At 43.2% G+C, this 13,190-nt stretch overlaps 1 protein-coding gene across 1 annotated transcript in view; it reads left to right on the plus strand.

Moving 5' to 3' along the window:
- Positions 1-3,131: 3,131 nt before the first annotated feature.
- TGFA (transforming growth factor alpha) overlaps positions 3,132-13,190 on the plus strand; it is a 106,040-nt gene continuing 95,981 nt past the window's right edge. Inside the window, exons 1-3 of the mRNA XM_037806610.1 lie at positions 3,132-3,143; positions 3,260-3,451; positions 3,607-3,922. Of these exons, the coding sequence (XP_037662538.1) occupies positions 3,132-3,143; positions 3,260-3,451; positions 3,607-3,922 (520 nt within the window). The remainder of the gene's footprint in view (positions 3,144-3,259; positions 3,452-3,606; positions 3,923-13,190) is intronic.

A 13,190-nucleotide genomic window follows, 5' to 3' on the forward strand; every position in this document is an offset into this window, starting at 1 on the left:
CTCTAAATAGAACAGCATATAGTTGTCTTGTGTGCACAGGTAGGTTTTAGTTTTGCAGAAGGGGTTAGACTGAGCTGGAGGCCAGTGTGTGGGCAACACAGCCTAGGCATCATCCTCGTGGGAAGGCCCCATGGTCACAGGCTCTGCCTGCGCATGGAACAGGACTGCACTGGCACAGCGAGACCGCAGGTGTGGTGCCATAGGTGAGGGACACATCTGAATCCCCATACGGCTTCCACGGCTTCCAGGGCTACAGCTGGAATTTTACTCAGCAAGAGAACACTGGAGAGCAACACTCTCCACACTTCTAAAATACAGAAACAACACAACGCCCTTTGGGAAAAATGATTTCTTTGCTGTAAATCACATTCTGTAAAATTTTTCCTCATTCTCCTTAAACCACAGGCTGAAATACATATTCCTATCTCCTGATTTACACTCTCTCCCATAGGAAGGGTGTGTTTGTGTGTGTGTGTGCATATTTATACACCTGAGCAAAGGAACTGATATGGAAATAATCAAATAAAGACAATGGTAAGGGAGAGGCTAAACTTGCATATAATTGTGCCTAACAGTCTCCCCGAGTGCCTCCTTGTTGCTCAGATGTGGCCTTATCTCTCTAACTAAGCCACCTTGGCAGGTGAACTCACTGCCCTCCCCCCTACGTGGGACCTGACTCCCAGGGGTGTAAATCTCCCTGGCAACGTGGAATATGACTCCCAGGGATGAATTTGGACCCAGCATCATGGGACTGAGAATATCTTCTTGACCAAAAGGGGGATGCAAAATGAGACGAAATAGTTTCAGTGGCTGAGAGATTCCAAATGGAGTCGAGAGGTCACTCTGGTGGACATTCTTACACACTATATAGAAATCCCTTTTTAGGTTTTAATGTATTGCTATAGCTGGTAGTAAATACCTAAAACTACCAAACTCCAACCCAGTAGTCTGGACTCCTGAAGACGATTGTATAATAATGTAGATTACAAGGGGTGACAGTGTGATTGTGAAGGCCTTGTGGATCACACTCCCTTTGTCTAGTGTGTGGATGGATGGGTAGAAAAGTGGGGACAAAAACTAAATGACAAATAGGATGGGATGGGGGGATGGTTTAGGTGTTCTTTTTTTACTTTTATTTTTTATTCTGATTCTGATTCTTTCTGATGTAAGGAAAATGTTCAGAAATAGATTGTGGTGATGAATGCATAACTATATGATCATACTGTGAACAGCTGATTGTATACTATGGATGATTGTATGTTATGTGAATGTATTTCAATAAAACTGAATTAAAAAAAAAAAAAGACAATGGTAGGAAATTGAGAGAAAGGAAGGGTATGACCACAGAAGGAATTTTTTTTTTCTAAATAAACCTAGATTCATCAAACATTTACAAGATATTAAATATTGTGCTAAACACTCAAATTCTTGCATTTAATCCTCATATCATCCCCAGTGAGTTAGGTGAGTTAAAAACATGGAGAGTGAGGCAGCATAGCATAGAAGCCAACACATAGGTTTTGGAACCTGCCAGTTTTGCTTTCACAATCAGGCTCTGCTGGGCAACTCTGCATGTTACAAAATTCTCTCTGGTCTCAATTGTTTTCATATTTTTTTAATAGGATATTCTATTTTATAGCATAAGATCTATCTCACAAAGTTGACATGAAGGTTAAATAAGATAACAAAATATCCAAGCCAGTGTATCAACATTTTAGGACATTAGGTTTTCTCTTGGTTCTATAAATAAATATTCAAAAAAAAAATCATTTTAGTTCAGTTTACAAAAACAATGTAGAAGTTTAAAAAAAAACACTATTTGTTTGACTTGGAAGGTTCTGAAGCTACAAATATGTACTGGCTCTTGAAAATGTTGGGGGGGAATTAATGATTTTCAAACATTAGAATGCACTTTGGGTACTTTCTAGATTATAAACTGGCAAAATTAACTCCTTATTAAAAAGATTTTCCAGTCCCCATGGGGGTAAGCTCATTGGCTTGCCTCTGCTGCTACTCCTCTCCACCCCCGACCATGTGGACAGGGGCAGAGGAGCTGAAACTGCTGAATCTGTCTCTTGCCGGATGGGCAACCAACCCTCAGGCCACAGTGAGCCTGACATGTGTGTCCCAGGAGAACACAAGGCAGCAGGTCTTCTCCAGTCCTTGTCAGAGCCTGGAGAACAGAAGGACATGAACAACTCCTGATTCTTTCACTCCTGTAGTCAAGGAAGGCTGGTTCTGAGGACAGGGGAGCTACAAGAGTAGGCGAATTTGACGAGGTGGGTGCAGATGCTGAAGGGAGTCAAGGACACCCTACTAAAGAAAGTGTGAATGTTTCCCTGTAGGGGGCCGTGCACCCCAGAACTTACCATAATGACACTGCAGATCGTTAAGGGATGAAAAGACAACACATCCTCTGACAAATATATTGAAAGGAATGATCTGTCCAGGCGAATTTATGCCCTTTTCAAAATTCCGTTTTCTACTGGTGCTTCTTGCCCCGTCACTGAGACCAGTGGCCTGGTGCCTCCTTATTGAAACTAGGCACCTGTGCTTATGCAAAACGCACTTGGCAAGAGTCAGCCAGGAGAGTCAGGGCCGGTGCCCAAGGAATCCTCCAGCGATCCCCTGGCTCTGGCTTTTCCGGAGCAGTTAGGCCAGAGTGGGCAGGGGAGGCTCAGCTCAGGTGTGATGCTCCGGCACCTGCAGAATGACTGGTTACTGCCCGTCAGAGGTGTCCTGCCCCTAAGGATGGTCTCTGAGGAGCCTACGGGTTCTCCATTCTCCACCTAGGATGCTCTCTCTTTGTCCCCTCCACTTCCCCAAACTCCACTACCAGGGGCCAGCTCAAAGGCCACACACCCCAAAAGGGTCACCCTCGTGGTTCCGCCCACAATCCCTCTCTCGGGTGTGCACTTGCCGGCTCTCGGCCTCAACTGCCTGAATGGGAAGGACGGATAGCCAGGTTTCTCCTGGACAGAGACCCATCTCAGTATCAGACCTAGGTCAAACTTACGCGAACCCGCTGAAAGTAACAATGCGCCCGCGAGGGAACGTGGGGACGGAACGCAGGAGGGGGGCGGGATGTGCCAGGTCTCAGGCGCCCACAGAATTGAGCGTTTCTCACCCGGATGGCGGCGCAGGTGGGAAACCTGGCTTAACAGACTCTTCGCTTGATTCTGGGGAGCACTTCCCCTGGGCCGATCCTTGGCAGGCGGCTGGCGAAGCTCGCAGGTCCCTTTCCTAATCGCGTCCCGAGTCCCCGCCCGGGGGAGCCCCCCACGGATCGGCCTTGGGCGCAGGTGACCGCCGCCCAGCGGCTCCGCTCCGCCGCCTAGAGCCTAGAGGCGGTCACTGCGCTCCGGGACGCCCAGGCTCCGCCGCGGGCGCCGACCCCGTGCGCAGGGACCCGCCGGCCGCCCCGAGCTGCAGGCTGGAGGTGGCGTCTCAAGTCAGACGCTTCCTGCCTTTCCCTCGACCCGGGCTCCTGGCTCCCGCGGCCGCGCTCCGGGCGTCCCTGGCTGCCCCGCCCCGCCGCCCGCGCCCCGCTCGCTGTGCGCAGCGTCCCCGCCTCCAGCCCCAAACCCCCACCCCCTATGCCCTTAGGGGGGCACCCCCATAGGGGCGGGAGGGTGGACAGCCGTGTCCCGGTCGCCGAGTGGCGAAGAGGTGACGGTAACCGCCTTCCTATTTCCGCCCGGCCCGCGGCGCGGCGGGGTGACTGCGAGCGGAGAGGCGCTCGGTCCTCCCTCCGCCCTCCCGCACTGGGGGCCGGCCCTGCCTCCCGACGCCTTTTCCCCCCGCACGGCGGCGCCGCTCAGTCACTCGGGCTCCGCAGGTAGGGCAGGAGGCTGGAGCGCCTGCTGCCCGTCCGCCCGTAAAATGGTCACCCCGGCTGGAGAGCTCGCCCTGTTCGCCCTGGGTACGTACGCTGCCCGCCGCGCCACCTGGCTTTCCCCTCTCCGCTCCATTTGTCTTTTTCCGGGGGTTTTCCGGGCCCGCCTAGGAGAGTGGAGGGGAGCTGGTGCTTCTAGGGGTTTGGAGGCTGGGAGGCAAGGGGAGTCACCCGAGCCGAGGGGATGGATTTGGGGGAGCCCGTTCCAAAGAGGGGGACCGTCGAGCCCCCAGCCTTCCCCCTGGGAAGTGGCCGCCTGGGCTGGGCGTGAGAACGCCGGGGAAAGGGAAGCGGTGTGTGAACGGGGTTGAACTTTAATCTGCTGCGGCTGCGTGTCTGTGCGCACTCGTGCCCACAGCTACCTGCTTGCTTGGCTGCCTCCAAGCCGGTCTCCACTGGCGGCCCTAGCGAGTAGATTCTGAGCCGCCTCGTTACCCACTTGTCTACCCCTCAGCCCCAGCGACGGACAGATTTTCACAATCAGGAGAGACGCCCTGAGTCTTCTAACTTTAAGGGGTCTCAAGCTTTAGGGTGGGTTTTGAATTTTTTTTTTCCGGGATTAATTGTTCTTTTAATTAACTTCCCTGGGAGAGTTGGTTTAGGTGTCTGCGGAGGGCGGGAGTGAAACCCTATATGGAGCCTTGCCAATCTCCTTTGAGTTTGTTCTTGGAAATGATCAAGGCTTGGGGGAGGGGAGGGGAAGGGAAGTTAAACCACCAAACCCGGGGTCGGGCTGCAGAGCTGGCGAGTTTTCCAGCGGTGCGGTTCACAGGGCCGCAGCGCAGCGCCGCCCGGCTGGCTCTTTCCGCTCGCGGGGCCGGGTCTGTCGCGTGCAGTGATAGCCCATTAACAGACCAGGTGTCCGGGTTATTGCCGCAGCCTTCCGTGAAATGAATTGTTCGGTCGCTTTCCCCTAAGTTGATCCCTGCAAAGCAAGTTGCTCGCTGATCGTCTCCTAGCGTCTGAGAAACGCTATGCACCCCCCCCCCCCAAATGTCCAGAGTCGCAGCCTCACCCAGTTGCGTGTAGTTTCGGGGGTTCACGGACTCGTCTGCAGTCCTGTCCTTGAAACGCTGATTTAAAAATCTCAAAAGGAGAGGCTCACCTAAGAGAAACAGGAAGCAGTCGTGGAAGCGAATTCTCTGAGATGCACCCTCACCTGAAAGTCACCAACAGGTGGCACGATCGTGGGTGGCTTTTTTTTTTTTTTTATCCTTTCCCCCCCAGATCTATTTCTTGTTATGCGGCGATTTTGATCTCAGATTTTTTTAAAGCACTGAAACAGTGGAAGCTTCCTGCATGCAGTTCCCTGTTGTAATGTACTGTATTTGCAAATAATACTGGTAGTAATATTAATAATAATAATAGCTAACACTATTTAAGCACTTAAGCTGTGCCAGGCAATGTTCTAAGTGTTTTACATGTAATTAACTTATTTAATTTTCACACCTACCTGATGTAGGTATTTTTATCATCTCCATTTTATAAGATGAAGCTAGAGGACCGCCAGTAAGTCATTGGGCGGGAGGTCATTAAAAGAGTGTGGAAGGAATGTGTATATGAAAACTCTCCTCGCTTGTGGTCAGGATAGCCTCATCTCCCAGTTTTAGGACTTTTGTCTTGAGGAGAGACTATATGTAATTCCCAGGAACTTGCTGTGAAATTGGGTTTTCTATTGGACCCATAGACTCTCAAGATAGTCTTAGGTTATTCAGTGAAAATTTCAGGCAGGTAATGATGATGGTAAGCAAATTTGAGGCAGCTTTTGAACATTGTCCTTCCCCCCAGCACAGTGTATCCCTCCATGAAGACTGCATTCGTCATGTAGTTTTTCTCTTTTGCTAAAAGTGTTCTCTTTGATTTGATCTTTGTTTCCATCTCTAAGAAAAAGGTGTATAGACTTTAAATGGCTAATCAACCTGTAATTGTGGGTTCATACAATTCCAAAATATGAAGCAGTTGAAAAGGTGGAGAAAAAAGGCAGGTGTAATTTACACCCATGAGGACTCCTTTTTATTATATATGTACATTTAATATATATATATTTAAATCAGAGCCATTAGTGTCATGCATTTATTAGACCAGCTGCCTGCTTGCTTTCTGGCAGATGACTACTCAAGGTGAATGCATGTTCAGTGGCATCTTTCCTCCAGAGCTGCTTTCCCTCTAACCTTTCTTAGGTGAAGGCAGTTCCAGGTGAATCAGGCAGTGTTCTGTCACCAACCAAGATCTAGAAAGCCAGAATTTCTCTCCACCATCATCAGGACAGTCCAGGGAGGAAGTGACTTTGGGGAATCTGAGTTGATGCTCCTGATTATTTGGAACCTGAACATTCATCGGTATTTTTCAAGGGAGAGAGTGTGGAGCCTGTTGCCCAAATGGCAATACTGGAAATAAAATCCAGGTTCCTGAGGTCGCCACCCTCCCGTGTCAGGTTTCCGTTGCTGGGTTTTCGGCAGGGCTGGAAGGGCAACTTCGCAGGGACTTGGCACTTCCAGTCGCATGTCCTTTTCTGTCTCCAAACAGCAAGATGTGTAATCTTGGGCAAGTTACTTGGTCTCTCTGTGCCTTGTTTTCCTCATCTGTAAAATGAGGCTAATAATAGGGTTGTTGAATATAGTCTATGTATGTAGAATGGTGCCTGGCATGTCGCAAGAGCTGTTTTAGTGCCATCATCGATTGTTGTTGTCGCTTTGAACCCTATAGAATTTCAGATATCATTGCAACTTATGTGGGTTCTCCAACCAGGAAAGTTTGTCTGTCTTATTTATCTCATCTTCCTGCTCCCCGGTCCTTCCTAAGCCAGAAAAATACCAGCCACCCTAAAAACCTACTTAGTGATTTCTGGTGAACATTGTCTGGCAGACGGCAAATTCAAGCAAGTTTGGGGGTTCTTTTGGAATTCTTGAATTCTTTTATTTTTGATGCAAAGTGTTTGCGTTCTCTCTTTAATGTTAAATGATCAATCTGTGTGTTGTTGAGGTCAGCACTAAGTTCCAGTTCTCTCTTCAGTAAAGTGGGGATAGTAAAATGGTACCCACCTCCCAGGTTGTTATGAGAATTAAATGAGATGATTAATACAGAAGCTCTTTGTAAACTATAAAATTAAAGGGCTACACACAAAGTGAAATTGATTTTATAATACAGCAATGGGGGTAGGGGCTTTTGTAACATAAGGCTCTCAGGGCTTGCCCATGTTGTATGTGTTAGAGAGGTGGGGGGAGAAAGTGCCAGGTAAGTTAGTTATTTTTGTGGAATCTGCCAGAAACAAGGACTGGGTGTGGACCTAAAGAAGGATGCCAGAGGACACACGGTGACATTAGGAATGGGTGGAGGTGGAATAGGTCCGCCTCCCTGTGGAATTCAGGTCTTCAGGGACCAGTAGGGGGCATGAGGTGTAAGACGTTTCTCTTCATTACAGAGAAACGAGGTCTTTCCGAGTCATCAGTGGACCTTTGCAGAGGACATGTTTTCCTTATTGAGCAGTCACATTCGGAAGTGCTAACTTGGAACGTGGGCCTAAAGGTGTATATGGAAAACTTAGAGGCTGAGTTTCCCATGTTTGCATTTCCAAAATTTGGTTTCCTCAAGATAAACTGATGTTTCTATAAAAATTCAGTATCCCCTGCAAAGGGGATCTTTCTTGTATGTTCCTGTAGTAACATACTATATATATATATACATGAGTTTTCACTAGACCTGCCTCTTAGGACCTTTTGAAAGTGTGTTTTGAACAAGGTCCTACTCTTTGGGTTCTTCACTAAAGAAGATGGGCAATGATCGATGAAAACGAGAGTTAATAGCCTGCACACACTGGAGTGGGCAGCACGTGCTAGGTTTCACACTCAAAACCTCTGTACTATCTTCTGCAGCAGTGTCATCAAACTTGAGGTGCCTTAGTATCATCTGCAGGACTTATCTAACCAGATTGCTGGGCCCCATCCCCAGAGATTGATTCAGTAGGTTGGAGAGTTTGTATCTAACAAATTCCCAGGTGTGGTTGATGCAGCTGGTACTGGGAACACACTTTGAGAACCACCACTCTATAGTAAGGCACTGTCGGGGAAAGCTGCTGGCTTAACCAATTGCATTTTATTCAAAGTGTGTTCTGACATTTACAAATGCTGCTGTGGGTTTATGAGCCATTATTAGAGGCTTCTATGGCCTGGCTTGCTGACCAGTGCAGAGATAGAACTCTCACTGAGATCTCTTAATTGTTATAATATTCTTGTACTTCATCCATGGAGAATTTAATGGCCCCATGTTATTAAACTTAAGTTTACCAACACTAATCACATCAGGCTTTCTTTGCTTGGATTGCCAAAATTGACCATTGTTTTTCTGACATTTCAAAAATTTTTAATCACTTAATTATAAGATATGAATTTAATTCCATGCAAAGGGCTAATATGTGTAAGATTGCATGCATAGAGGATGGGGGGGGCTTTTACAGTGGTTGTTTTGTTTTGTTTTGTTTTTTCCCTATGAAATAAGACAATAAGTAACAGAAACGTGCTTAGAATCAGGACGATCAAAACTTCCAGAACTATGTCTTGAGAGATGCCCTCTTGAGCACCTCTAAATACCTGGGTAAATTCTTTTGAAGAATTATGAGTTTGTTCTACTGACTTAGGGAATAAATACTTGTTAACCTGGGCTTAGAAAAAGTGGGAAGGTGATTGAAATGGAATTTTACCTACTTGCTGGTGCATTGTCTAGACTTGAGTCAGGGGGAACTTCAACACAATTTCTCTCCGCTTGGAGTCTCTCCACTAGTCAAGTGAATTCTACGCTCACTATTTCTGCCCTTAATTTTTTGTTCTTGTTCTTACTGTTGTCCTCTTACCTTGGAAAGCTTTCAGTTCTCCCCACCTTAGTGTTTGTAATCAAGTATTTGTAGATGGTTAAGACATCTTTCGGAAGGACTGGGACTTGTAACTCCTTTCGTCCAGTCCGCTATTGCCTGGTCTTTTGTTGTTGTCGTTTTAATATTTGAATGTTGTAACTCCCTGGTTGGGAAGCCTGGTAGAAGAGTTCTGGCTTCTCCACGTTCTGCCGGGATTAACACCGGCTGGTGCATGTCCTGTCTCCCTTGGGGGCAGGGACCCAGCACCTCTGCCCTGGGTGCTTCTGAACCTGGGAGAGACCAGTGAGCACTTGGTGATCCATGGCGTAGATGCCCAGTGCAGGATGCTCCAAGCAAAGACTCAGTTGGCAAATATGTGGTTGCATTTTTAATGTTAATCCTGAAAAGCTCTTCATTATGACAACCAGAAGTAGTTGCATATAAATTCTTGCATTACTGATGCATCTAGTCTTCAGAATGGTCTTTTGTTGTTTAAAAACAGATTATGATTTAATGTTTTTTATTACTGCAGAAACATGTTTTTGCTATAGAACATGTGGAAGATGCAGAAAAGCATAAAAGACAAATGTTTTAATGACCTGTAATCCCATCACCCCTAGATAACCATGATTAACATTTTGTTGTAGAATCTGAAGGATGATTGTATAGGTAGCTAGTTATTATTTACAAGCATACATGAATTTCCGTGGGCTCACACTGTTTAAATTATTTGTTTTTGTAACTTAATCTTTCATAATAAGCTTTTTATGTCATTAGATATTCATCCATAATGTCACTCTGAGTGACTGGATAATATTCCCTTGACTATGAATACTATAATTTAAGCAATTTGAAGCCCATTGACAATATGGATTTTTCTAATTTCTCATTGTCATGAATAATCTGTACAACACTGTTGGGAATATAAATTGATACAACTGTTCTTTGGAAGCCAGTGTAGCAATAGCTCTCAATTTTAAACAGGCATAATTTTTTAGTTCACTTTTTGATATATAATGCACAAAAATACTTGTCTAAAATGTGCAAAGAAAAATGTAAATGATGGTTTTGTGTTAGAAACAAGTTGCCAGTACCACACTGTTGTAATTATTTAAGGAGATTCCTTAAATAAGTTACTTATGTGTATCCATACAATGATTTACTATGTAGCTATTTAAGAGAATAAAGAAAGGTTTCCATGATATATTAAATTTCAAAAGACAAGTTACCAAAAAATATGTATGGTATATATTGGTTTCCATTGGTTAATTTTTATATAACAAGCTTATATTAAATTTATAATGCTGAAAGTCAATGAAGATAAATCCTGATACACCGGACATTCTTGTACATAAATGTTTGGCACATTTGATCAATTATTTAGGATAAATTCTTAGAAGATGGCCTTTTCTCCCACCAGCAGTGTCTGCATACCCTCTTGCTTGAATCTTCCATAACATCAGAAATTAGTTTTAACATCTGCCAAGTTGATTGGGGGAAAACTCAGTCCAATTTTCATATTTAGTATTTGTTAGGAGTAAAATTTTTTTTTGCTGGACAAATTTCGTCATGTTATTTGCATCTTAACCCTGTCAAAAAGTTTTTCTTATCGAGTGATCATCCTTTTCTTAGAACTTTGTAACAGTACTCTACATAAAATAGATATTAGTCCTCTACCATATATTGCAAATATTTGCTCCCATTTATTGTTTGTCTTTTACTGTTTTGTTTATGGTATTTTGCCATACCTTAGGTTTTATTTTATGTAGCAGACGCTATAAATCTTAAACTAACTACCTTTGTTTGTAAGATTTAGAAAAACTTTCCCTACCTTAGGATAAGGCACATATTTACTTATTTTTTCTTCTAATTCTTGAGTGGTCTCATAAATTATATTGAACTATTCTCTCTATAATTTATTAATGTATATGGTGTGAGGTACAACTCTTATTTCATTTTCTAAAACAGCCAGCCAATTAGTAGTCTCATCACCATTTATAGAATAATCCATTCTTCCCTGTGTGGTTTGAAATTCCATTTTTATCATATGATCTAATTCTTATAAGTTCTTGGATCCCTTTGTAGAATTTCAGTTTGGTTCCATTGCCTTGGCTTTTTGCCTTTATTGTGAATTTGTTCATTCATTTATTCTACGAATATTTATTGAGCACCTATTCTGTGCTGGGACTGCTTCTGGATACTAGGGGATCAGCCAAGAATGAGACAGAGTCTCTTTTCTCATGGACCTTGTGTTCTAGTGGGTGAGAAATCGCCCCCTCTCCTATCTATTCTAATTGGTTATTACTGGTACATATTTATTTTGTAAGGGTCTTTTAGTTCTGGCAGTCCTTCAATTGATTCTCTTGGGTTCTATGTAATCATGGGTTCTATGTAATCATGATTGAATGATGATCATGTAATCTTGAATTGTGATAATTTTGCTTCCTTTCTTTTAATATTTTTATCCCATTACTTTTTCTTATAGTGCGGTAGAATGTAAAGAACAACACTAAAAAAAAAGATAGCAGATATCTCTGTATTTTTCTTGGTTTTACTGATGATGTTTGTAGCATTTAACACACACATATACATACCTACATACATATTCTTTATCATGTTAATAAAATGTGTGTCTTTTCATAACTTGCTAAAAGATTTGGCCTTTTGTTTTTTAAAACAATAGGAGATAATGTGTGTGGCGTTTGCCTTTGAAATATTTGAAGGCATTTATTGACTCAATCATATTAAAACCATCCTTAAATTCCTAGAATAAACCCTTCTTGACTCTGTGGTATTATTCTTTGTGCACACTCCTAGATTTGAGGTGTTTGAGACCTTGATTTCTGTTTTAAGTTTTGTTACCAAAGTCATGCCAGCGTTACAAAATAAATCTTAAAACGTCCCATCTTTTTAATGCTCTGGAACAGTTGAAATATCATGGAAACCAAAAGTTCTGTGGAGGCTTGAAAGAAATTGCTTATGAAAATTCTGGCCCTGGGCCCTTTTTAGTGGTTCTGAGTCAGTTTTAGTAATTATTTATTTCCCTCAAAATCTATTCAACTCAGATTTCTAAATTTTTTAGCTTCAACTTATAAATGGTCTCCTTTTAATTTAAATTTTTTCTTTTGCTTCTGTGGCCCCAGCTAATGTGACTTTACCAAATGTGAAACAAAGGAAGCACCTAGGCCCCCAAAATAAAATATGTTTTTAAGTTGGTTTTTCCTGATAATATCAATCTGGGGGGAAAAAAAAACCCAACCTTCTTTTTAATCAATAAACTAAACTGAAGTGAAAGTTTCATATTTAATAGTGTTCCCATAAACCCAGGTAAATAACTTTTTAGTTTGTTTGCAAAAGTGCATGTGCCAAACTATGTTAAGTCCAATTCATATAAAGAAGGTGTTGCAAAGAATTTGTGTTTTATAAGGCTAAAGGAGACATGATTAAAGGTCTTTATCTTTTGACTTTTCCTCCTGAATAGTTATGTCTTAGCAACTGATCGACATGATTTAAAAACCTAATTGTTGATAAATGATTGAGGCGCAAATAAAAATATTAATATCCACTCTATACCACCATGTTCTTTAAAATAGAAATGACAATGTATACTATCTGGCTTGAAGAAGTCTGACAAAAAAGCAATTATCTATTGTTTGTAAATTTTCTTGTTCCAAAGAAAGCAGTTATGTTCTATAAATTATGTAAATAAAAGTTATTTTATACCCTTAAAAAAAAAAAAAAGTGCATGTGCCAAAGTTTCTAAATTGCATGCTATGAGGCATTGTGATATGTAGCAGAGGCTTCTGAGTAAGCTTCCTGATGGTTCCTTGAGCTTTAAAAACCTCCAAAACAATATTGTGTTTATTAGATGCTACTGGAGTGTTTGGGAATAAGACATCCATGTTTGGGTGGGGGATTTTTACTGTGGGTCTTTTATTGTTGTTGTTGTTTTTAATATCAGTACTTCTAGGTAAAAATACTGGATTCTTACAAAGAGACCAAATCTTCGCTTGGTTCTTTCGAGCCTTTCCTGTGAGTTTGAATGAGGTCAGTAGACTCCTGGGGCGCGTAGAGGAGAGAGGTACATTTACTGCTCCTGCTCCATTTTCACCTTCTCTTGCCAGGTCTGAAGCATTCTCCAGGCAATTACTCTGCTTCCAGCCGGTACAGGAGATTGACTTGCTAAATGGCACATGTAATGGGCCGACACAAAAGCAGCCGAAGCTGATAAATGTGAGGTTTGCAATTACACACTCTGCTCCTTTCCCTCAGCCAGGCCTTGGCACCCATCAAGGAAAACATACACTTAGGGTACTTTTCTTGGTTGAAAGAGCAGCGTTACTACCTGTGACTTTGACGGTGGCAGTGGCTCTGAGGATCAGCATATGATCATGGCAGGGCATTCTCTCTTTACCTTATGTCACTGAGCTTGGTGAGAAACTCTGTGCT

The sequence above is a fragment of the Choloepus didactylus genome, chromosome 17 (assembly GCF_015220235.1).
Source record: "Choloepus didactylus isolate mChoDid1 chromosome 17, mChoDid1.pri, whole genome shotgun sequence".
NCBI lineage: Eukaryota > Metazoa > Chordata > Mammalia > Pilosa > Megalonychidae > Choloepus > Choloepus didactylus.